The following is a 23,673-nucleotide window of genomic DNA, read 5'->3' as shown; positions in this document are numbered from 1 at the left end:
AACAATATCAGGTGTATAGGGATGGATACTCAATATACAGCCTTCGGTACACATCCTGTCCCTAAAAATTGTCAAAGACCCCAGCCACCCCAGTTATAGACTGTTCTCTCTACTACAGCATGGCAAGCGGTTCCGGAGTGCAAAGTCTAGGACAAAAAGGCTTCTCAACAGTTTTTTACCCCCAAGCCATAAGACTCAAATCAAATGGCAACCCGGACTATTTGCATTCTGGCTGCAGAGGTTGACTATTAGCCATAGCCAGCAAGCAAGGACCTACCTCCAGCCTACCTGGTGAAATAAATCAAATAAAAAGGGATAGGAATGTTGCCAGCGAGAATGGTAAGGGAACATAAAGAACGAACAACTGGGTCTTGTCTAGTTAATCGAACGAACGACTGGGTGACGTCTAGCAACAATAACGCCTCCGTTCTGTACATTACCTTGGAAAAAATGAACTCCGCAAAGGGACACGGCTCCACCTCATCCCACTGCGTCGTCCGTTATTTCCAAGATAATGTACAGAACATTGACGTTTATCCCTTACATAAACTGGTTACCAACGTAATTAGAGCAGTAAAAATAAAAGTTGTCATACCCGTGGTATATTGTTTGATATACAACGGCTGTCAGTCAATCAGCATTCAGGGCTCAAACCACCCTGTTTATAATTCCCTATAATGCACACAGTATATTTACACAGTAGAATGCAATGTCTATAGTTCACTTTTACATGTTCTATTTTTGAGCTGCTTTTGAAAGCTAAAGTCGAATTGAAAACACTGGCTTTGTTAGAATTTGATTTTCATAATAGCAAACTAGGACTGATGGTTTGGTTAGCTAACTAGTATTTCAATCAACTGATCAAAGCAGCCTACTGCACATTGTATTAGCATATTAATAAGGTGGTAACACAGACCATTCAGCGCTTCAGGGTGTGTTCATTGTCATAGTGACAACTGTAAATAATACTTCAATGTATGCTACATGTAGCCTGATGAAAAATATAATATAGAAAATCGTATTTAAATTATATGTAGATATTCAACAACAAACGCTGTTTAGCCTGCACATCTTTTACATCATGCCATTGTTTGCCTCATTGCTCAAGTGGTTTGCAAGTGATTTCCATTTTTCTAATGGATGTCAATTGGTTTGGATTTGTTTTTCACTACTCACAACTGTCTGTCCTGTGCAACCATTTAATACATCAGTGCGACAATGTTATCGGCACCCTCTCTCCGCAACTTTCACAGACAGTTCATTTGGTCTAGGCCTATTGTACATTCAGCAATTAGCGAGAGCAAGCCTACTTCTCTCCATGAAAAGCCTATTAGGCCGAGTATAACAAATACATCTCCTATAGATTTTGTAGCCTATGGTTTTTCCTGGGATTTCACGAATCTTGCGTCCGTTGCCTGTAGCCTATTGCGCACAGGAATAGCTGGAAGAGAGAGGCTGGACTTGTGTAGCCGAAAAAGCGAAATATTAGGGCTATAAATATTTTACCTGCCATAGCAGCCATGGGCGTATTCATTAAGGAACGCTTTTACCGTTCATAATCAAATGAAAGCAAACAAGAGTTTCTATTGGACAAATTCAGGTAGGTCACTCCCTGTTTGCTTCCGTTTAAGAAAGGTTTTGCAGCAGAATAGGCGTAATGAATCCACCTCAGTTCTTTTGGTTTCTGTATTTTACGTTCAGCAAGCAAGAGCAAGCTGTAGTAGTAAATAAAAGGCTAGAAATAAGTGTACAACAAGCTATCTATCTTTCCTGGGACTCCAAGAGCTAAAGAGGAATTATTAGGAATAATACTGCAGTGAATGGGCCGACCTAATGAATTTACACAAGGAAATATTTTTTTACAAATCAGATTTATATGACATGACAGGATGCCTAGGATAAACATATCGCTCGAAAAAGGGGGAGAACAACTCATATGCATACAGATAGTCCACATGGACTGTTGTCCTCCCCATTAGGTAGCAACTCCTCCAACACTCGATATAATCCATTCACCTTTTTTCTTTATTGAGGAACCATCTCCTTTCGACTCCAAAATTCCATTGAACTTTTCTAGACTCTCTTCAGCGGAAGAGATTGGCAAGAAACTCTTACATTATTGTGAAGATAACTTTTCACAAGCTGTGGTCCTTGCGTAATTGTGTAACGTCATGGTTGTTGTGATAAACCCGTTTTTTGGTGCTTTCAAGGCAACTGGGAACTTGGGGGGAAAACATTGTCAAATTATGACATCAGTGATATTCAGGTCGGAAGCCGGAGCTTTAGAAAGATGCCAGAGTTTCTGACTTTGAATTCAGAGTTCGATGACCGTCAATAACGATTTTTCCCAGTTTGTTTCCCGAGTTCTTAGCTGTCTTGAGCGCTCGGAAGTCGGAGATTTCAGTTTCCAGTTTTGAACCCAGCATTTCTGTTGCGCCCTAGCTCCCTACGTCATCACTACAAGTGCTATTTTATCTGCCAGATACTATAAACGCCCACGTTCTGGATACGCCAAGCAAAAAGAGGGACTGATCGAACAGCCAATGGAAAGGCAAAGGCAAAATGCCCACCCAGCCGGGCTTAGCTAGGAGAGAGAATACTTTTTGTCTTTATTGAGGAACCATCTCCTTTCGACTCCGAGAGAGAGAGAGAGAGAGATCAGGGTTGTACAACAGGTTTGTTACACATAGTCGAATTCAATGTGTAAAAACTCTTACAAAGGCCTTGAGTCCTATAGTAAAGCTTAATAAAGAGCAGTGATACTAACAAGAGCAGTGTGCAGGTTTCTTTTTTCTCATGCTATTCAACTGTTACCATGCACCTGCATCAAAGATAGCACAGATGTGAGTGCCTTTTGAATTTGAATAAGTAAATGCCAAAATGCTGGCAATTACATGTAAGTGTTTTGAAACTGATGGCGATTTTTTAAATTTTATTACTAGGCTAATGGCTTCTTGGCTAACACTTGACAATGGTAACCAAGTCAAATGGCTGATCATGTTCTGTTATAATCTCCACCCGGCACAGCCAGAAGAGGACTGGCCACCCCTCATAGTCTGGTTCCTCTCTAGGTTTCTTCCTAGGTTTTGGCTTTTCTAGGGAGTTTTTCCTAGCCACCGTGCTTCTACACCTGCATTGCTTGCTGTTTGCGGTTTTAGGCTGGGTTTCTGTACAGCACTTTGAGATATCAGCTGATGTAAGAAGGGCTTTATAAATACATTTGATTTGATGACCTTTCATGTACGTAAATAAGGAAGTGGTTGCATTTAATTAGTAAAGAGGGGTTTACAACATTGTTTTTCTATAAAATATCATATTTTCATTGAAATAAATTATAATGAATTAAAGTGGTCATCATTAACAAATAGTTTAAATACATGTATCAATTTATATTTAAATCTAACATCACTTTCGGTTTTACTTTTAGCTTGCTTGGACAGTTTCCCCACCTCAACTATGTGAATTCTCTTCTTTTCCCTTACAGCTTAGACTACAGGGATCACAGAAACCACACACACACACCTAGCATTTCACTGTATCCTATTTCTAACAGTTCAGCAGAAGGCCACCACACCACATTAGCGTTGGTAAGTGCATGATAACACAATACATTTACTAATGAATCTGTTTCTGGTGGTCTCATTTGTCCAGTAGTCTACTAGTTAAAGGTGAGTAGGTTTCCTTTACTACTACAGTATATAATTTGCACTATTTTGTTTCTGTTTTTCATCTAACACACACACACATCAGCAGTTATATTGTGAATTCTCATCTCTCTCCTCTCCTCCCCAGTTAAGACAGAGCCTATAAACAACAGTTAGACTGACTACCACAGAAAGCAGTACTGGACAGCCATGCAGGCGAAGGTAACACACACAGTTTCAGCCTCTCATTTCTCCCTTTAAAATGGAGTCTAACATTTGCATAGCAGTACTCACAGATGTTGTTGGTGTACCAGCCATTTTAAAACCAACTATCACTAAGTTTACCATTGCAGACATCCTTTTCCATTCACACTAATACACATAAGCTGTTCATGTGATGTTACCATTACGCTCACTCGTTACAAAATACGCTTTTACCATATTTATTCAAAATCTCATATTTTCTATCTCCTAGGAACTATCTTTCATGCAGTGTGGTTGAAATGGACAATCAAACACATCTGCTGTTGCTGCATTGAATAATAAAATTGCCGTGCAATCTAATGTCTTGTGCTTTCTGTCCATTCTTTTGAAGGAATGTGGATTGTCCTACAGGGAATTCTCTGAAGGATGAGGAAAGGATCCTGCAGGTTGTCCTACAGGAATTGCCCTGAAGATCTTGTGGAATTACCTGCAGGAATATTACCTACAGGATATCCCACAGGATTTGGGTGCCATTTTCCTATAGGACAACTCCTGCAGAACTACCTGCATGATTCCTAGTGTGTCCTGCAGGATTCCTGCATGAATTTTGTCCTACAGAAAAGTGGCCCTGAAAATCCTGTGGGATATCCTGCAGGACTTCCTAAACCTGTAGGATATACTGGATATTCTGCAGGATTCGTGCAGGATTTTTCATGCAGGATTCCTGTAGAAGTTTTTTGTAAGGGATGGTTGGATGGAAACCAGGTTAGTGCTGAGATTATTATGGACAGAAGAGCGAGATTATTTTAATTTGTCAAATGGCAGCCAAGCATCGATCATCATGTCACCAGAATAGAACCCTCAATATGTATTGGAAAGGAGCATCAAGCTCATCACCTTGCATTTTCACCACCCTGTGAAGTTCATCATTTATTTCATCTGTAGCCTAACTGCATGGTTTCCTGAGTTGTAGTGGGAGGACCACACACCATATCATCGCATGACTCCAAGTTATGTAAATATTTGTGCATAAAGACGTTTCTACCGCCATTTCTCACATAATTAATTTTACAAATGACCTGTAGACATTTCTAAAATTGTACGGAAACGTCCTGTTTCCATCACATCTGTCGTGATTTGTGTTTATATGGTAGGACTTTACTTGCATTACAACTGTGGGTGGATGGATGGCATGTGGTGACTGTGATTAATGATGTTGCAGTAAAGAAAGTAACCTACCGCTACATGAACAGTATTTCATGGTCTCATGCGTCTACTGTTTCCAATGTTCTCCTGGATCATACTCTATTTGTGTTTTTCAACTTCCAGGGCTGACAACTTTTAAAGAAAACTTGCCGTGAAATCTTCTATGTGAATTTCATTTCCCCCTGGCCCAACCCCTAGACATTTTTATTTTTTACCTTTTCAAGCTAATTTCCTGCAATTCTGTATTTTGACATGGCCTATGACCGAGGTAGACATTTTTAAAACAAAATTAAAACCACAGGTAGGGTGTACTCAGGATGCTTTGAATGTTAAATGAACACTGAAAATCCGACAACTGTTTGAGATTGTTTGGGGATGAACATATTTTTGGGGTGTTTGAAACTTTTCCTTCAGACAGTAATGAAATGAGATGGGTAAACAAGCTAATGGGAGAAATAGTGGGAAGGTTTGAAGCAGGGATTGTTGTCCAGTCTCCTTGTCCTTAGACTGCTTTCAAGGTAAGGACACAAACATTTGGTAATTTGGGTGAACTTTCTCTTTAAAATAGGGCTGGAAGAAAATCCTGCTTGCTCTCCAGGAGGGTTGGCCACCTCTGATATACAGTATCAGTCAAAAGTTTGGACACCTACTCATTCAAGGGTTTTTCTTTATTTTACTATTTTCTACATTGTAAAATAAGTGAAGACATCAAAACTATGAGATAACACACATGGAATCATGTAGTAACCAAAAACGTGTTAAATAAATCTAAATATATTTTATATTTAAGATTCTTCAATGTAGCCACCCTTTGCCTTGATGACAGCTTTGCACACTCTTGGCATTCTCTCAACCAGATTTATGAGGAATGATTTTCCAACAGTCTTGAAGGAGTTCCCACATATGCTGAGCACTTGTTGGCTGCTTTTCCTTCATTCTGCAGTCCAACTCATCCAAAACCATCACAATTGGGTTGCGGTTGAGTGATTGTGGATGCCAGGTCATCTGATGCAGCACTCCATCACTCTCCTTCTTGGTCAAATAGCCCTTACACAGCCTGGAGGTGTGTTTTGGGTCATTGTCCTGTTGAAAAACAAATGATAGTCCCACTAAGTGCAAACCAGATGGGATGGCGTATCGCTATGGTAGCCATGCTGGTTAAGTGTGCCTTGAAAACGAAATAAATCAGTCAGTTTCACCAGCAAAGCACCCCCACACCCCCACACCATCACACCTCCTCCTCCATGCTTCACAGTGGGAACCACATATGCAGAGATCATCCGTTCACCTACTCTGCGTCTCACAAAGACACATCGGTTGGAACCAAAAATCTCAAATTTGGACTCATCAGACCAAAGGACAGATTTCCACTGGTCTAATGTCCATTGCTCGTGTTTCTTAGCCCAAGCAAGTCTCTTATTATTATTGGTGTCCTTTAGTAGTGGTTTCTTTGCAGCAATTCGACCGTGAAGGCCTGATTCACGTAGTCTCCTCTGAACAGTTGATGTGTCTGTTACTTGAACTCTGGGACCATTTATTTGAGCTGCAATCTGAGGCTGATAAATCTAATGAATTCATCCTCTGCAGCAGAGGTATCTCTGGTTCTTCATTTCCTGAGGCGGTCCTCATGAGAGCCAGTTTCATCACAGTGCTTGATGGTTTTTGCGACTGCACTTGAAGAAACTTTCAAAATTCTTAATTTTCCATATTGACTGACCTTCATGTCTTAAAGTAATGATGGACTGTCATTTATGTTTGATTATTTGAGCCTGTTCTTTGCTTAATATGGACTTGGTCTTTTACCAAATAGGGATTCTGTATACCAACCCTAACTTGTCACAACACAACTGATTGGCTCAAACACATTAAGAAGAACAAATTAACTTTTAACAAGGCACCCCTATTAATTGAAATGCATTCCAGGTGACTACCTCATGAAGCTGGTTGAGAGAATGCCAGGAGTATGCAAAGCTGTCATCCAGGCAAAGGATGGCTACTTTGAAGAATCTGAAATATAAAATATATTTAGATTTTTTAAACACTTTTTTTGGTTACTATTCGATTCCATATGTGTTATTTCATAGTTGATGTCTTCACTATTATTCTACAATGTAGAAAATAGTAAACAATTAAGAAAAACTCTTGAATGAGTAGGTGTGTCCAAACTTTTGACTGGTACTGTATGTTTCCCAAGTGCTGGGTGTTTGAACATTTTCTTGATATAACAATTCATTTCTCAAAATAACCCAACCTTCAAGAAAAATGGAATGAATGTTCATATTCAAGTGGTTTATGCGAGTTGAAAATCCTTGCCATCATCTTACTTTACATTGACAAAACACGTGTTTATGAGTCCCTCTACCATCTCTGCCTAGCATATGCACAATAGTAAAATGTCAAATTATATTTGACGCCTGGAGCATTTAATATCCAATCCTTATTTTTTTTAAATCAGTTATTCAAAACTGTCCATGAATGGAATGAATAATTCATTGTCAAAGACACAAGTATGCATATCAGATTTAAAATATGTGATTACACTGGAAAAATTGGGAAGAAGTGGAATAATAAAATACACTGTGTAAAACATTAGAAACATCTGCTCTTCCCATCACAGACTGACCAGGTGAAAGTTGATGTTGTCACGCCCTGACCAACCAAAATAGAGACATAAAAAGGCTCTCTAATGTCAGGGCGTGACAACATCAGCTTTCACCTGGTCAGTCTGTGAGTTGGGGTGGGCATTCTATGTTTTCATTTTCTATGTGTTTGGCCGGGTGTGGTTCTCAATCAGAGGCAGCTGTCAATCGTTGTCTCTGATTGAGAACCATACTTAGGTAGCCTTTTCCCACCTGTGTTTTGTGGGTAATTATTTTCCGTGTGTGTTTGTGTGCACCTCGGTTGTGTCACGTTCTTTGCTGTTTACCTGTTTGTTTTTGGTTGTTTCACTTTTATTAAAAGATGTGGAACTACATGCACGCTGGGCCTTGGTCGATTTATGACAGGGAATTTGAGGATAGCGAGCGTGACAGATGTAGAGGAAGGGGAGGTTGAAGAAGGATTTTTAAGCTTTGAGATAAGGATTATGCATGTGTGCCATTCAGAGGGTGAATGGGCAAAACAAAATATTTAGTGCCTTTGAACAAGGTATGGTAGTAGATGCCAAGCCCCGACCAATTGAGGCTGTTCTGAAAAAAGGGTGTGTAACTCAATATTAGGAAGGTGTTCATAATGTGTGGGGAATAACAGTAGGGTTTTTGCTGACAAGCACACAAATTACCCTATATTTTAGTCCATTGTTAAATGACAATTGTTCAACTGATGAGACTTAATAGATAATAAAATCTGAAGACAAGATTACATTAATCCACACTTACACCCTAACCAAGTAATTGTTATATTTATTGTCCCCCATATAGAATCAAAAGGACACATTTGGGGTCACAATCTGTCAGTCAAAAATATCATGTTCCAAATCAGGTCACCCTACCAAACATCCCAGCTAAAAAATACTGTAGGTCTGTCTGCTGCCTTTCTGTTGTCACAGCCTAAATGCCATTCACCAAATTAAGGGACTAATGCGACAGGACAATGAGGTTCCGCTTGTGATGTTAAATTGCAGTCCCAGTTGAAAAGTTAATGCACTGACTATACAATGGACTAATCAGAAAAATAAAAGTAGTACTTTTCAATGTGTGAGATAAGAGGTGTGGCGCGTGAGAAGGGTCAAATGTATCTCACGGCCAATGCGGGAAAGTTGGCAGCTCTGAAGTTCACTTGTCATCTTTCAGTTTTTGCTCCTTGACACACTGAATGTTCTCATTTGAATTTATCTGATGGAGCCAATTTACTTTGACACAGCTGGCTGATAATCATTCCACAGATACATTTGCTTTGCAGGGCTGCTATCTGGTTGTGCAAGATAATGAAGGTCAAACAGGTGTTGTGCATGTTAAAGTCTTGCTTTCCCCAGTATTTCCAAACGAGATGCCAACTTCAGTCACACTACACCAGAGGTCAATTCCTGAGCGTATACAACAAAATGTGTCTAGCTTGACTAGAGCTCAAAATATTGTGTTATGACAACAATTCTGGGTTAGGTTAACGTAAATATCATGGCCTGAGAGTGCGAGTTATGTCAGAAAATATATTGCTGTGTACTGACTGTCCTATTTTGTTCCTTTTATGGTTAGCCTCAGCAGGGGGTACAAATATGATGTCTGTCTCTTGGTAGTGTGCCCTGTTCTGTTCCAAATCCTGCCCTGTAGCGCAGGGACACATCACAGCAGTACCCATAACCCTGCGTGCTCTCCCTGCCCCCTCCCCACTAATCTCTGACCCTGCTGCTGCACCAATATCTATCTCAGAAAAGGGATGCTTCCAAACATCTAAGAGACACAGAGACAAACACAAGAGAGTTTCTGTCACAAGACATTAGCAGCCATGTCAGTGGCTGACACATCTGACTTAGTATAGGAGAGAAAACAGCAATAAAAGTATGATTATTCATATTTGAGAGGTCAACAACTAGGCTTACTCATGCTCAGATGTTTTGAAATAGTAAGGTTCTTGCTCTGTGTGTTTGTCAGTCTGACCAGGTAATAACGGTAGCTGGTAACCATACAGCTTGGGGCTGCAACACACAGTGGGTCAAATCCTTTATAAATCAGTCCCAAATTAGTCATAGTCAATTTACACAAAGAGGTATTCAGTCATAATTCACTGACACTGAAGGCAAAAGCAATTAAGGGAAAACAATGAATATCGAGTCAAATCTGAAGTTTATTGTTAATGACGGTGTATGATTCATTTACTGTAATGATTCTGTAGTCCTCAATGATACTTGGAGGGGGAAAAAATCTCCAGTTTTGAAATGTCCTGTCTTGAAGCAGAATCCTTCCTCATCAAGCTTGAGTTCACTGGCTCAATAAGCTTCAGGGCCAGCAGGGGCTGTGCAGATCTAACCCCCGAAACATGTCCACTAACTGTCAACCTTGCAGTTACTCTGAGGACACAACTACCTCCCTTACAGCAAGCATACAAGGAACATTTGGGATAAAGAGCATGACTGAGAACCATAAGAGTTTGATTGAACTTTTGATTGCAGACTGTGTCTGAACTGTTTCAAGTATTTTTCTTCACAAATGATACAGTTAAGAGCATGCACCTACAGACTGCGTGCAATGAAGTGATGCCATTCAATTATCACAGGTTATTTAAAGATGTCTTGAAATGTTACACGCACGTGCACACACACCTCTGTTTTAAAATAATGTGCCTCTGAGCATTTACCCCAAATATAGATTCATAAATAACTGCAGCTCAATCATGGGGATATACGCATAGCTTTCTGCTGTTTGGTGTAACAGTCACAATGACGCAAACACATTTGATGGTGATTTGAGTCAAAATCCCAACACTCAATACTAAAAACACTTGATTGTTAAAAGCAAACAAACAAACGAGTCGTTTTCATTTCTTCCGAGGAACCTTGTCTCCAAGTGGTACTTCATCAATAAGTTTCTGAAATAAAATTAGATGAGAAATGATTAAACCAAGTGACTAAATATTTGGAAAAAACCCAACACCCCTCCACAAGGATCATCAAAGCAAACCTCCAGCATTCGAGGAGAGTACGTTACGTCGTCCTCCATCTCCCTCCGGGCATCATCCACTTGGTATCTCCGACAGGCCAAAACCAGCTCGTTGGCATTGAAAAGAGGAGCCGGGTCGATGGAATGGCCGTTGATGAGACTCACCAAGTACTCTCTGTAGTGTTTCCTGGAATTGATTAGGCAAAAAGCAGTTAGTTACATCGAGGCACGTTTTCATGTTTGTCATGGGAACACTCTGTTGTTATCTAAAGCGCCTTTGGGTCCTTGAAAAACACTATATGGTGGTTGGCAGTGACATACTCGCAGAGTCCTGCATGGCCAGGCTGAGTTTGAGCCCCACAGGCCGAGTCCGTCTGCTGTCCACCCTCATCCTTCTGCTCAATCACGCCACACATCCCTGAGAGAGAGGGGGGGGGGGGGTGAGAGAGCGAGAGAGAATAAGTAGTACATATTTCAATTTTCCCCAGTTTTTTATGGTAAAAACTGAAGAACAGATAGAATCTTACCGGCTTGAGTTCCTGGAGGGGTGTCAGTGTTGAACTCAACACACTTGTTCTGCAAATAACAATCAAATAATGAACAGGTAATACAATCCATCTCCAGATATTCATAGAATAAAATCCATTATAACTAGGGCTGTCAGAGTTACCGTGTTAAGAATGTGTTAATGCATGACATGTTTATCACAGTTAAATTATTTGAAACCGTTAATAACATCTCCATTTCTTCACCGCACGGACCCTTTTAAGCACAGAACACAATATGGAACACATCTACAGTTAATGCTTGTACCTTTACATCGCTCAAGACCGTGTGCCTCTAGCCAAAATCATGTAAAAGTTATGCCCAATATTACCAGAGCTATGCTTTACATTTTTTCTTTGGATTCATGCGCACGTCATGGGCTGTTTTAAACAACTTGCAATCCGCTATTTTATGGTTTGATAAGAAACAACATTGTTTAGCTAGCTAATCAGCTAGCTAGAGAGAGAGAGTGTGGGAGGGACGGCGAGAGAGAGAGAGTGTGGGAGGGACAGAGAGAGAGAGGGAGGGTGTGGGAGGGACGGAGAGAGAGAGTGTGTGGGAGGGACGGGGAGAGAGGGAGGGGGGGTGTGGGAGGGACGGAGAGAGAGAGAGTGAGAGAGAGAGAGAGGGTGTGGGAGGGACGGAGAGAGAGAGAGTGAGAGAGAGAGAGAGGGTGTGGGAGGGACGGAGAGAGAGAGAGAGAGGGTGTGGGAGGGACGGAGAGAGAGAGAGAGAGGGTGTGGGAGGGACGGAGAGAGAGAGAGAGAGGGTGTGGGAGGGACGGAGAGAGAGAGAGAGGGTGTGGGAGGGACGGAGAGAGAGAGAGAGAGGGTGTGGGAGGGACGGAGAGAGAGAGAGGGTGTGGGAGGGACGGAGAGAGAGAGTGTGTGGGAGGGACGGGGAGAGAGGGAGGGGGGGGGTGTGGGAGGGACGGAGAGAGAGAGAGTGAGAGAGAGAGAGAGGGTGTGGGAGGGACGGAGAGAGAGAGAGAGAGGGTGTGGGAGGGACGGAGAGAGAGAGAGAGAGGGTGTGGGAGGGACGGAGAGAGAGAGAGAGGGTGTGGGAGGGACGGAGAGAGAGAGAGAGAGGGTGTGGGAGGGACGGAGAGAGAGAGAGGGTGTGGGAGGGACGGAGAGAGAGAGAGGGTGTGGGAGGGACGGAGAGAGAGAGAGAGGGTGTGGGAGGGACGGAGAGAGGGTGTGGGAGGGACGGAGAGAGAGAGAGAGGGGGTGGGAGCGACGGAGAGAGAGAGAGAGAGGGTGTGGGAGGGACGGAGAGAGGGTGTGGGAGGGACGGAGAGAGAGAGAGAGAGAGAGGGTGTGGGAGGGCCGGAGAGAGAGAGAGAGAGGGTGTGGGAGGGCCGGAGAGAGAGAGAGAGAGGGTGTGGGAGGGCCGGAGAGAGAGAGAGGGTGTGGGAGGGCCGGAGAGAGAGAGAGAGGGGGTGGGAGGGCCGGAGAGAGAGAGAGAGGGGGTGGGAGGGCCGGAGAGAGAGAGAGAGGGGGTGGGAGGGCCGGAGAGAGAGAGAGAGGGGGTGGGAGGGCCGGAGAGAGAGAGAGAGAGAGAGGGTGTAGGAGGGCCGGAGAGAGAGAGAGAGAGAGAGGGTGTAGGAGGGCCGGAGAGAGAGAGAGAGAGAGGGTGTGGGAGGGCCGGAGAGAGAGAGAGAGAGAGGGTGTGGGAGGGCCGGAGAGAGAGAGAGAGAGGGTGTGGGAGGGCCGGAGAGAGAGAGAGGGTGTGGGAGGGCCGGAGAGAGAGAGGGTGTGGGAGGGCCGGAGAGAGAGAGAGGGTGTGGGAGGGCCGGAGAGAGAGAGAGAGGGGGTGGGAGGGCCGGAGAGAGAGAGAGAGGGGGTGGGAGGGCCGGAGAGAGAGAGAGAGGGGGTGGGAGGGCCGGAGAGAGAGAGAGAGGGGGTGGGAGCGACGGAGAGAGAGAGAGAGAGGGTGTGGGAGGGACGGAGAGAGGGTGTGGGAGGGACGGAGAGAGAGAGAGAGAGAGAGGGTGTACGGAGAGAGAGAGAGAGAGAGAGGGTGTAGGAGGGCCGGAGAGAGAGAGAGAGAGAGAGGGTGTGGGAGGGCCGGAGAGAGAGAGAGAGAGAGAGAGGGTGTGGGAGGGCCGGAGAGAGAGAGAGGGTGTGGGAGGGCCGGAGAGAGAGAGAGAGAGGGTGTGGGAGGGCCGGAGAGAGAGAGAGAGGGTGTGGGAGGGCCGGAGAGAGAGAGAGAGGGGGTGGGAGGGCCGGAGAGAGAGAGAGAGGGGGTGGGAGGGCCGGAGAGAGAGAGAGAGGGGGTGGGAGGGCCGGAGAGAGAGGGGGTGGGAGGGCCGGAGAGAGAGAGAGAGAGGGTGTAGGAGGGCCGGAGAGAGAGAGAGAGGGGGTGGGAGGGCCGGAGAGAGAGAGAGAGAGAGAGAGGGTGTAGGAGGGCCGGAGAGAGAGAGAGAGAGGGTGTGGGAGGGCCGGAGAGAGAGAGAGAGAGGGTGTGGGAGGGCCGGAGAGAGAGAGAGAGAGGGTGTGGGAGGGCCGGAGAGAGAGAGAGGGTGTGGGAGGGCCGGAGAGAGAGAGAGGGTGTGGGAGGGCCGGAGAGAGAGAGAGAGGGGGTGGGAGGGCCGGAGAGAGAGAGAGAGGGGGTGGGAGGGCCGGAGAGAGAGAGAGAGGGGGTGGGAGGGCCGGAGAGAGAGAGAGAGGGGGTGGGAGGGCCGGAGAGAGAGAGAGAGGGGGTGGGAGGGCCGGAGAGAGAGAGAGAGGGGGTGGGAGGGCCGGAGAGAGAGAGAGAGGGTGTGGGAGGGACGGAGAGAGAGAGAGAGAGGGTGTAGGAGGGCCGGAGAGAGAGAGAGAGAGGGTGGGAGGGCCGGAGAGAGAGAGAGAGGGGGTGGGAGGGCCGGAGAGAGAGAGAGAGGGGGTGGGAGGGCCGGAGAGAGAGAGAGAGGGGGTGGGAGGGCCGGAGAGAGAGAGAGAGGGGGTGGGAGGGCCGGAGAGAGAGAGAGAGGGGGTGGGAGGGCCGGAGAGAGAGAGAGAGGGGGTGGGAGGGCCGGAGAGAGAGAGAGAGGGGGTGGGAGGGCCGGAGAGAGAGAGAGAGGGGGTGGGAGGGCCGGAGAGAGAGAGAGAGGGGGTGGGAGGGCCGGAGAGAGAGAGAGAGGGGGTGGGAGGGCCGGAGAGAGAGAGAGAGAGAGAGAGGGTGTAGGAGGGCCGGAGAGAGAGAGAGAGAGAGGGTGTGGGAGGGCCGGAGAGAGAGAGAGAGAGGGTGTGGGAGGGCCGGAGAGAGAGAGAGAGAGGGTGTGGGAGGGCCGGAGAGAGAGAGAGAGAGGGTGTGGGAGGGCCGGAGAGAGAGAGAGGGTGTGGGAGGGCCGGAGAGAGAGAGAGAGGGGGTGGGAGGGCCGGAGAGAGAGAGAGAGGGGGTGGGAGGGCCGGAGAGAGAGAGAGAGGGGGTGGGAGGGCCGGAGAGAGAGAGAGGGGGTGGGAGGGCCGGAGAGAGAGAGAGGGGGTCTATGTGTGCAAAGTTGTTGAACAGTAAAGATGGTTACAGTGTTTTCATAACATTGTTCGACACGTTTAAAAGCTCTTTGTATCCATAGAGCCAGTTCTTTTTTCCTATAGTTAAGTCCTTTAGAATGCCTGAAGCTTTAACAGTACTTAAAGCTGTGTGTGTGTGTGTGTGTGTGTGTGTGTGTGTGTGTGTGTGTGTGTGTGTGAGAAAGAGTGTGTGTGTGTGAGAAAGAGTGTGTGCGCAAGTGTTGAACTTCAAGAACACTGATAAGAGGGAGTAGGGAGCATTTACAGCAGCTGTATGTTACAGTGACTTGTGTTGTTTATGGTGAAAATGCTATGAAAACCTTCTGATGTTGATCATTTTGTGTTTCTGTCCATTACAATCAAATAATATTATGCCCGTTTCTCAATGCACTGCTTTTTTGAAATGGACACATCTTTTAGGGATAAATTTGAGCAAATAAAAAAATGTTAATTAATCGCGATGAACTAATGCCATTAACTTAATTAATCATTTTAATCGTTTGACAGCTCTAGTTATAACTGCGATTGTGAGCCAGATAGCTATAATGTGGTTACGGTGATTGTAATGGCGTGTGAGCATCCGTGTTTGTGTGGATGGTGTGTGTGTGGTGTGTGTGTGTAGTGTGTGTGCCTACCTGCAGCAGTGCTTGCAGTCTGACAGGCTCCCAGTCCCTCAGGTAGAAGAGACAGTCTCGAGGGTGATGGGCATGCAGGCCTGTCACACTGCACTGGATCACTGCACACGTCTACAGAAGAGGGAGGGAGGAAGGGACAGAATAGGGTAGGGAGAGAGAGAGGGAAGGAAAGAGTGTGGGAGGAGGGAGGGAGAGAGAGGAGGGAGTGGGGAGAGAGACCGAGAGTGCAGAGTGAAAGAGACTGGAGGAGGAAAAACAAATTAAAGCGACATTCAAGTCAACTCTCATTGAAACCCCTTGCCAGGAACTAGCACGATCGACGAACACAACACAAAGACACCAAGTCATTTGAGAAGGAACTTACAGTGTGGAAGGGGTTGTTGCATCCGCTGCAGAACTGGTACCTACACTGGGAGCAGCAGAAATGCATACAGCCTCCTTTAGACAGGGCATATTGGAACCTGCAGTTTGGACAGGCTGAGGGGGAGAGCGAGGGAGGGAGAGTACAGACATGAGAATGCATCGGAGGAAGAGGATAAATAGTTTGATTAATTAATTCATTAATTGAAGGATGTGGAGGGACCTAAAACGCTCTGTAACTGGCTCTAACTCTTTGCTAAAACAAGGTCTTAATCAACTGGCTTAGTTCAAGCAGAAGGCCTACACTACCTCTACGGGAGTGTTGTTCATGACGCTAATGAAATGTGCTGGTTTGGAAGATGAGTAAGTGAGTAAGACCAATTTGATCTCTCAGCCCAACACCTAGTGAAGTGTCTGGCCGTTCACACCTCTGCAAGTACCTGCCTTTTCTGGTTAAACACTACAGTAGCTCGCAATGAGGAAGTGTTGTTCCATTTAGAAGGTGTGTGTGCTGTGTGTCTCACTGATGCCGTTGTCGCGCAGGTATCCGGCCAGGCCTTGCCTCTGGTATTCTGGGTCATTCTCTCTCTTCCAGGACTGGTACTGTTCACATGACAGACCACCGTGCTGAGACTCCCACTAGAGGGCACACAGAGAGAGAGACGAGGGGATAATGGAGTGAGATGGGGCTCCAGCATCTTTACTCTAAAGCCAAATATCATCTCCTCATAGCCCCAATTAATTGCACTTTCTGATTCAGATTCCCTCACACACAGAGTTCATGTTTCACACTTACAGGTTTCTTGCATTGTGCACAGAAGCTATTCCTGCACTGGAAACAGGTGACCTTCAGTTGGTCTCCATCATAGATGAACCCATAGGAGCACTGGGGGGAGAAGTTATGAACAGAAGACAGGGAAGGGAAGAGGAATACTTCAACAGTTTTTTATTTTGTTTTACCTTTATATAACTAGGCAAGTCAATTAAGAACAAATTCTTATTTTCAATGACGGCCTAGGAACAGTGGGTTAACTGCCTTGTTCAGGGGCAGAACGGCTGATATTTTACCTTGTCAGCTCGGGGATTCGATCTTGCAACCTTTTGATTACTAGTCCAACGCTCTAACCACTAAGCTACCTGCCGCCCCGTTTAAGAGCAGGTACTGGTCATTTTTAGCTCGTGAAGATGGGTATAGCATGTCATAATTTTTTTTTAACAGCCTCAATGGGGATTAGCAAAAATATATTTTTCCTTTGCCTTTGTATACATAGGATTAAACTCACATGACTACACCAGAGGAACTTGGGGTCCTTGATGAGAGCTTGTTCAGTCAGCTTCTTATGAAACAGATCATATACCTCTGGCTCCAGACACTCCCGCAGCTGCGCACACACACACACACAGGAAATTATTATTACAGGTGTAGCCATCATTATAGACAGTACCTCACACACCCTGAAAACACACTGACACCTGCATTTTGAAGGGAAAGAAGCCTCTGAAATCCAGAAAATTGGGCTTCACTCTCGGTTTCTTCTCTCTTCAAAGACAGAATCTGAGGGAGATTTTGTGTGAGGTTGTTCTCTGTGTGATGTACTACCTGGATGTCCAGGGTGGAGAAGTAGCTGTTGAGGTGTTCAGGGTCGTTGATGTCAGGTTCCCAGCAGACGGGACACACCATGTCTCTGATGTGCTTGTCTCTCACTGCTATGGTAAAGTGCTGCTGGAAGCAGCCACAGCACACCGAGCACTGACAGGAGGTCAAAGACTGCATCTGAAACAGGAAGGGAAGTTGAAGAGAGAGAAAGGTGTATGAGAGTTGTGGGGGGGTTAGATACTGCAAAAAACACACAGAAAAGCTTCTACTTCATTTTGAACAAAGGCAAGCTAGTGCTGACATGCACACAAACACCCACAAGTCCCCCAAAACACACACGAGAGAGAGAGAGAGTACCTTGCTGTGGGGAAAGTCCGATAGGCAGATGGGGCACTCTTTGGCCAGCACCCGGCGGATGAAGTCTCGGTCTTGTGACTCGCGTACGGCCTGTACTACATCGTCCAGGGAGTAGGGGGCGGTGCGCTCCTGCAGCAAGGACAGGGCCAGCTCACAGCGGCCCCAGCTGGGCAGGTCATACACCGCCAGCAGCCTCCGACACACACGCTGGTCCCAGGGGGAGGGAGGAGGAAGAGGAGAGAGAGATCAGACCAGTGGAGTGGACCAACTGATGCAGAGGCATGATGAAAGGAGAGATATGCTTTACTACAAAATAATGCTTTTCACTGTAAAATATACATTTACATGAGAGATCAAGCAACTGTCAGATGATTGAAGAACATGTATGATCTGTGGACCTTTCTAATGGTGGTAGTTGTGAGCACATTATCATCAATATAGCTATTCTCTGTTCAGCTAAATGTATGGGCCGAATAAAGCACATAGTGCAGTTGAGTGCCCCAGTGTCCTACCTGTTTGTCGGGGTGGTTGATGTCGATGGTGGGCTCGGGCTGGTCGCTCCACATGCGCTGGTGGAAAGGCTCCATGAGCGGTCGCTGCAGCAGAGACAGAGCCCCCCGCACCTCTCCCCCGTTCTGCCTCAGTACCTCCTGACACCGCGCCTCGTCGGTGAACCCCAGAGAACACAGCTCCTTCACCTGTACATGACAGGACAGGTACATGAGAAACCAAACCCTTCTTTGAGTGTTAAAAGGCTAATTCAGGATTCAAAATAGTTCCTAATGGAGAATCTCCATTGAAAGTATGTTCTAGTCCAGGACTAGGCTTAATACAGGTCTGGGAAACGTAAATAGAGTTCAGCTGGGAAAAGTGCCAGTACAACTGACCTTAGACCTGTTCTTAGACCTGGGCAATAGACCTACTGCCCTGTCTCTCACCTTAGCGTGTCTGTCTCTAAGAGACTGTCTGGCTGCTCTCTCAGTTTCTCCCCCTGCAGACAACCAGGCCATCTTGGCCTCAGCCCTGGACAGGGTTACTCCTCCCCCTCTGGGCTGCTCCTCCTCCACACCAGTATCCTCTGCAGTACCAGTCTCGTTGGAGAGCCCGTTCTGGTTCAGTCCTGTTTTCAGGTCTGCTGCTCGAGACGACGCGGCCATGGCACAGATCTGGTCGAGCAGGTGAGGTAGCTCCGCTTTGAGCCAATCACAGGGTAGGATGTTGCCGTCCCCGGAGACGCGCATGCCTGTGTACACCTCCTCTGGACTCACTCCTTTTTTCTCTCCATCCTGAGAGAGAGAAAGAGAAATAAAGACAAATCTGTCATACATATTGCCTAGGCCTCAGCTGCTGCTTCTCAATCACACTGTATGAATAAGTAAGAGGAGGTTATTTTCACACATTTGTTTTCTAAAATCTGTAGTTTTAATATTCCTGCAACCAAATCGCCAAGCAATGGTACAATAAAGACTTTTCTGAATCTAAATCTTAAATTTGCTAATATCTTGTAATATTACTAGTGGGATAATGTGATTACACACCATATTATAGTTCTACAGAAAGCCTTCACTTACTCTAATAAGCTCAATCAGCTTTAGCCCCTCCTCCCTCATCAGTTTCTGTCTCCTCAAATCAGGGTCCTCCATGGGAGGGTCTTTGGGTTTGACGGACAGCACAGGGACCCTTTTGACCTGGGATGGAGGGTGGAGTTTGACTGGCATTTTGGCGGGCTCGGGACGAGGAAGGTCACACATCTCACACACTGACGCTGGAGTGTAATTGACATAAGTACAGAATTGGCACACCCACTGCAACAGAGAAATAGAGAGAAGATGGGAAAAGAAGAGAATTGACATGAGCTTAGAGACTCACGGGAATAGAGGAACAACAAACTGTTTGATGAAGGCAGAATCCAAAACGTTAATTTCAACTCAAATGTGCTGCTCCTGCACTAACAGTAGTTTACCTGGCTGTCTGGGTCTCCTGGCATGCCCAGTACTGGAGCAGCAGGCCGGTTGGGCGTAGGAAGGGGGTGTGTGGGGGTTGCAGGAGGCTTGGTGGCCAGGCGGGGGCGCTCACACACCTCACACAGGATACTACTGCCTGCGTTCACTACCGTACAGCTTTTACACTGCCACTCTGGTGACGTACATAGTGAAAACACACTCAACACAGGGCTCTGGAAGAAGTGAATATGAACTCATCAACAGCTTATATACATCTTAAGAGTGTCATTACATTTTCAGACAATAAAACAAGCATATGAAGTAAACACAGAAATAGAGAGGAGTGAGACTGATTGAAGTGGAGAAAAGGCAAACCACCACTATTAAAACACATACACTGTTGGTTGGGTGTGTGTGTGTGTGTGTGTGTGTGTGTGTATACTGACCAGTGATGGTGAAAGGCTGTGCGAACTCATCCTTAGCAGGGCCAGAGGAGGCCAGGCGTGGCCTCTCACACATCTCACACAGTATGTCCTGGATGGAGTTGACCCTGGTGCAGTGGGTACAGTGCCATGACGGGAGGGAGCTGCTGGGAGAGACAGAGGAAGTGAATATTGTGCCAAACACACAGAGCACAGAGACAGATGCATTTTCAGCAGTAATCACCACCTATGAAAATGTATCGATTTTCTTCCTTTACTGTGCAGTTTTGCTTTCGTCTTATTTGTTATGTTTTACCTGTGGTTCTTTCGCATTTTAGAGGATGTCACGACAGTCCTGTGGTGATTGGCTCGTTCTGCGGAGGAGTGGTACAGTCTGTCACATTCCGTACACAGCCATTGGACACAAGAGTTACAATGGGCAGCCACTGGGAATATAGCACAGATAGTGCAGTTGCCTGCAGTGGAAAAGAAACGAGAAAAGGTGAAATGTACGTTTCAGGTGTTAGAAATATACACAACACACACACAGTTTTGTATTGCTATCCTTGTAGGGACCAAATAATTGATTCCCATCCAAAATCCTATTTCCCTAACCCTAAATCTAACCTTAACCATAAGCCTAAACGTAACCCCTAACCATGACTTAAATTCTAACCCTAATTGGTTAGAATAACCCTTAAACCTAAAATAGTATTTTTCCTTGTAAGGACCGGCAAAATGTCCCCCCCAAAAGTTCCTTGTTTTACCATCCTTGTGAGGACTTCTGGTACCCAACAAAAAAATGCGTTTGCACAGTTCTAACCTGTGTGTCTGGTAGAGATGGAGGTTGAGGTTGAGGCGTTAGCGGTCCGTACTGGAAGAAAGGCACTAGTGGGAGACTGAGACAGGGAGGACAGAGACATGTATAGGGGCTGGCTCTCTCTCAGGCTGGGGGGAATAGCTACTGCATCAGACATCGGTCCAAAGTCATCCTGGAATCATAAAGGAGATTTCAGTCATCTGATGGCAGTGGACACCAACAGACACAAAACCACACACATATAAAAACCGTGTGAAGCAGAGAGAGGCTATTAGGGCGAACTAAAAACAAGTAGAAGGCAGAGAGGAAGAGGACAGGTTTTGGGACAAAGGAAAAGGAAAAATACCTTTTGGTTCAGTGATGGGATCATTCTCTCAAAGAACTCTGGGTGGGGGTGAGCTTCCTGTGAAAACAACAACAACGACTCGGTACAACTGATTTCATGAACCTCTGAAATATTTCAGAATAACCGTCTTTGAGACGATGCCATTGGTTCAGACCTTGATGAGCATGTCCAGTTCCATGCGTAGACTCATGACCTCCAAGGTGACCGCTGCGACCTTCTCAATGTCAGGCTCCACGACCACATCAGGGAAACTCAGGCCGTCTGGCTGCTGGTTGGAGTAACCATAGAGACAGAGCACTGCCCTTCCTCCCTGGGGTAGAACCGAGGAGAGGAAAGGAGATAGAGGGTTTCATGCAAAAATGTTGACATAAAATTTAGTAGAATTAATGGTGTGTGAACAATTAACTTGATCAAAACGATAGTAAGCTATAGACTCAATCCGTGTTTCCCAATATTAATTTAGCAGCAAATCGTTGCTGCTACTCCAATATATATAGGATGGTAAAATGTTTTCAGTGTAAATTGAAATGACTAAAACCAAATATAAAGTACGTAGAAAAGATAATGGAGCTATATATTTTTTTAAAATAAGATCATCTTTGAGAACTAACAATCACCAAAATAAAAACTAAACGTTCTGTGAAAATCTAAAATTCCAAAAATGTCAAGGCATGGGGCCCCCATTGATTTTATTTACAATGTTTGAGTCATTCAGATACCATAAGACTTATCTAGTAAATGATCTTTAAAACTGCATTTTTTCTCTCTCTGCCCTATGGTAAAATGTGTAGAATTGCCAGAAATTAGCTTTAAAAGAACAACATTTTGTTTCTGCGGTCAAGAGGACTGCCACTAAAATGTTAGGTCAGAGACCGCGACCTATGCCCCCCCCCCCCCAGCCGCTACAGACTAACTTTGCCACTGCTGCTGAAAGAAATCCTCGGGGAAACACTGTATTGAACTAGGCCTATATCAACATAATGCCAATAAGTTTATAGTGATAAGGTAGTAGACAACATATCATTACCCAGAATCTAACCTACCTGTATTGAAGACATCCTCACCTGAATGGCATCTACTGTTGCTCTGAAGACGGGGTTGTTGTGCTTGACAGTGCGCCAGTACTTGGGCCTACTGGAGCTGGTGAGGTTACAGCCATACTTCTCCAGAATGTTCAGTGCTGTGGACAGTCTCTGCAGGGAACCTATGGTCTGGCAGGAGAGAGAACAAAGATAAGAAGGTTTGATACAGAAAGAGGTTGACAAAAGAATTGACACTGAAAAAAAATATTCAGCACAATTAAAGAGAGAGAGGGAAAAGGAGCTCTGTATTCCAAGATGTAGGCTAAGTGAAGGTGAAATTTGATATGGACATAGTTTGAGTGTGTGCTCGAAACAGTAAACTAACTAACCTCTTTCCTGTTGTTACCGATGCTGTTCTCAATGATCATGGTCTCAGCAGCGATGTAGTGGTATTTGGCTGACGGTGGTAAGGGTATGTTGGCCATAGCTAATATTCCTGCCCGGATCTCCAGCACTGAGCCAGTGGAATGTAGACAGGCTTCCGCATGGCATCGTACCTCCTCTAGCTGGTTTGAAAGTATACTGGCCATCCTGGAAAAGAGATATCATCATCATCATCATCATCATCATCACACAGATCAGATAGCAAATCATTGTGGGCACTGACACACCACATGCAGCATTGATGAGCAGTGGCAAGATTCTTGCCTTACTGCCATCCATTCATAAGAGGTTACCTGTATGCCCTGACAGTGTGTCCTGCTGTTAAACCGCAAGGATCAGTCATATCAACGGACACACATAGCCACCAGAGAAACACTGATTTACTTATTAGGCAGTACTCAATATTTCCAACAACACAATGAGTAAACTAAACGTTGTTGTAGCAATTATAGCAAGGTTAAAGCCTACAACTGCACCTATGTATAAATACTGTCATATCCTCTTACCCAGTGCTTTCGTTCAGTTGTCTACACTGACAGCCATTGAATCACGATGAGATATCAATTCATTAAAAAACAGGTGCTTTCAAAACACCATGTTACGCACGCATCTCAACACAGGCTTGTTCGCTAAAAAACAAAAATACGTCTTAATTCAATTCCAAAACCAGCAGTAACAGGGTCGAAAAATATAACTGCAATACTAGCTATAAATGTAAACAACTGCATGAGAAAAATGCCGTATTCTGCCTTGCGCAAAGAAACGAACCTCCATGCGTCGCCATTGTGTGTCGTAACCATAGAGAATGATAGAGACCTCTAGTGGCCGAAAGGCCATTCTCAGCCTGGGCAGCGCATGGGGGGCTTCCACCATTTGGATGGTGTCAACTCATAGACAACAACAAAAAACAGTAAATAGTGACAATACTGATGTCATCCACGTATCCCCAAGGAAAACTCCCGATAGCACATGAAGCCAGAATATTTGAATTGGAAACATGCCATATTGCTGAATGACACCCAAAAATCGCTAAGGA

The 23,673-nt window shown here is 45.4% G+C and overlaps 1 protein-coding gene across 1 annotated transcript; it reads right to left on the bottom strand.

Annotated features, from left to right (window-relative positions):
• Positions 1-9,853: 9,853 nt before the first annotated feature.
• LOC120019841 (E3 ubiquitin-protein ligase RNF31) lies at positions 9,854-23,336 on the bottom strand. Its single transcript, XM_038963257.1, has 23 exons — positions 23,144-23,336; positions 22,583-22,784; positions 22,236-22,382; positions 21,326-21,481; positions 21,172-21,228; positions 20,829-20,997; positions 20,322-20,481; positions 20,030-20,172; positions 19,604-19,776; positions 19,212-19,445; positions 18,579-18,926; positions 18,153-18,338; positions 17,641-17,847; positions 17,287-17,460; positions 16,970-17,068; positions 16,483-16,572; positions 16,211-16,325; positions 15,691-15,803; positions 15,327-15,437; positions 11,176-11,224; positions 10,970-11,066; positions 10,670-10,835; positions 9,854-10,577 (listed from the first exon to the last, which is right to left on the bottom strand). Exons 2-23 carry the CDS (start codon positions 22,781-22,783, stop codon positions 10,527-10,529), a joined length of 3,246 nt encoding a protein of 1,081 aa, XP_038819185.1. The 5' UTR covers position 22,784; positions 23,144-23,336; the 3' UTR covers positions 9,854-10,526.
• Between the last annotated feature and the right edge of the window lie 337 nt (positions 23,337-23,673).

Source organism: Salvelinus namaycush, chromosome 25 (genome assembly GCF_016432855.1).
Source record: "Salvelinus namaycush isolate Seneca chromosome 25, SaNama_1.0, whole genome shotgun sequence".
NCBI classification, from domain to species: domain Eukaryota; kingdom Metazoa; phylum Chordata; class Actinopteri; order Salmoniformes; family Salmonidae; genus Salvelinus; species Salvelinus namaycush.
This window is presented reverse-complemented; position numbering and strand designations above follow the sequence as displayed.

Coding starts and splice junctions, on each gene's coding strand:
- LOC120019841 (XM_038963257.1), bottom strand. CDS start 22,783: ATGGCCAGTATACTTTCAAACCAGCTAGAGGAGGTACGATGCCATGCG. Junction 16,573..16,969: donor AGTTCCTCTGGTGTAGTCAT/GTGAGTTTAATC, acceptor TTCTCCCCCCAG/TGCTCCTATGGGTTCATCTA. Junction 15,438..15,690: donor GCAACAACCCCTTCCACACT/GTAAGTTCCTTC, acceptor CCTCTTCTGTAG/ACGTGTGCAGTGATCCAGTG.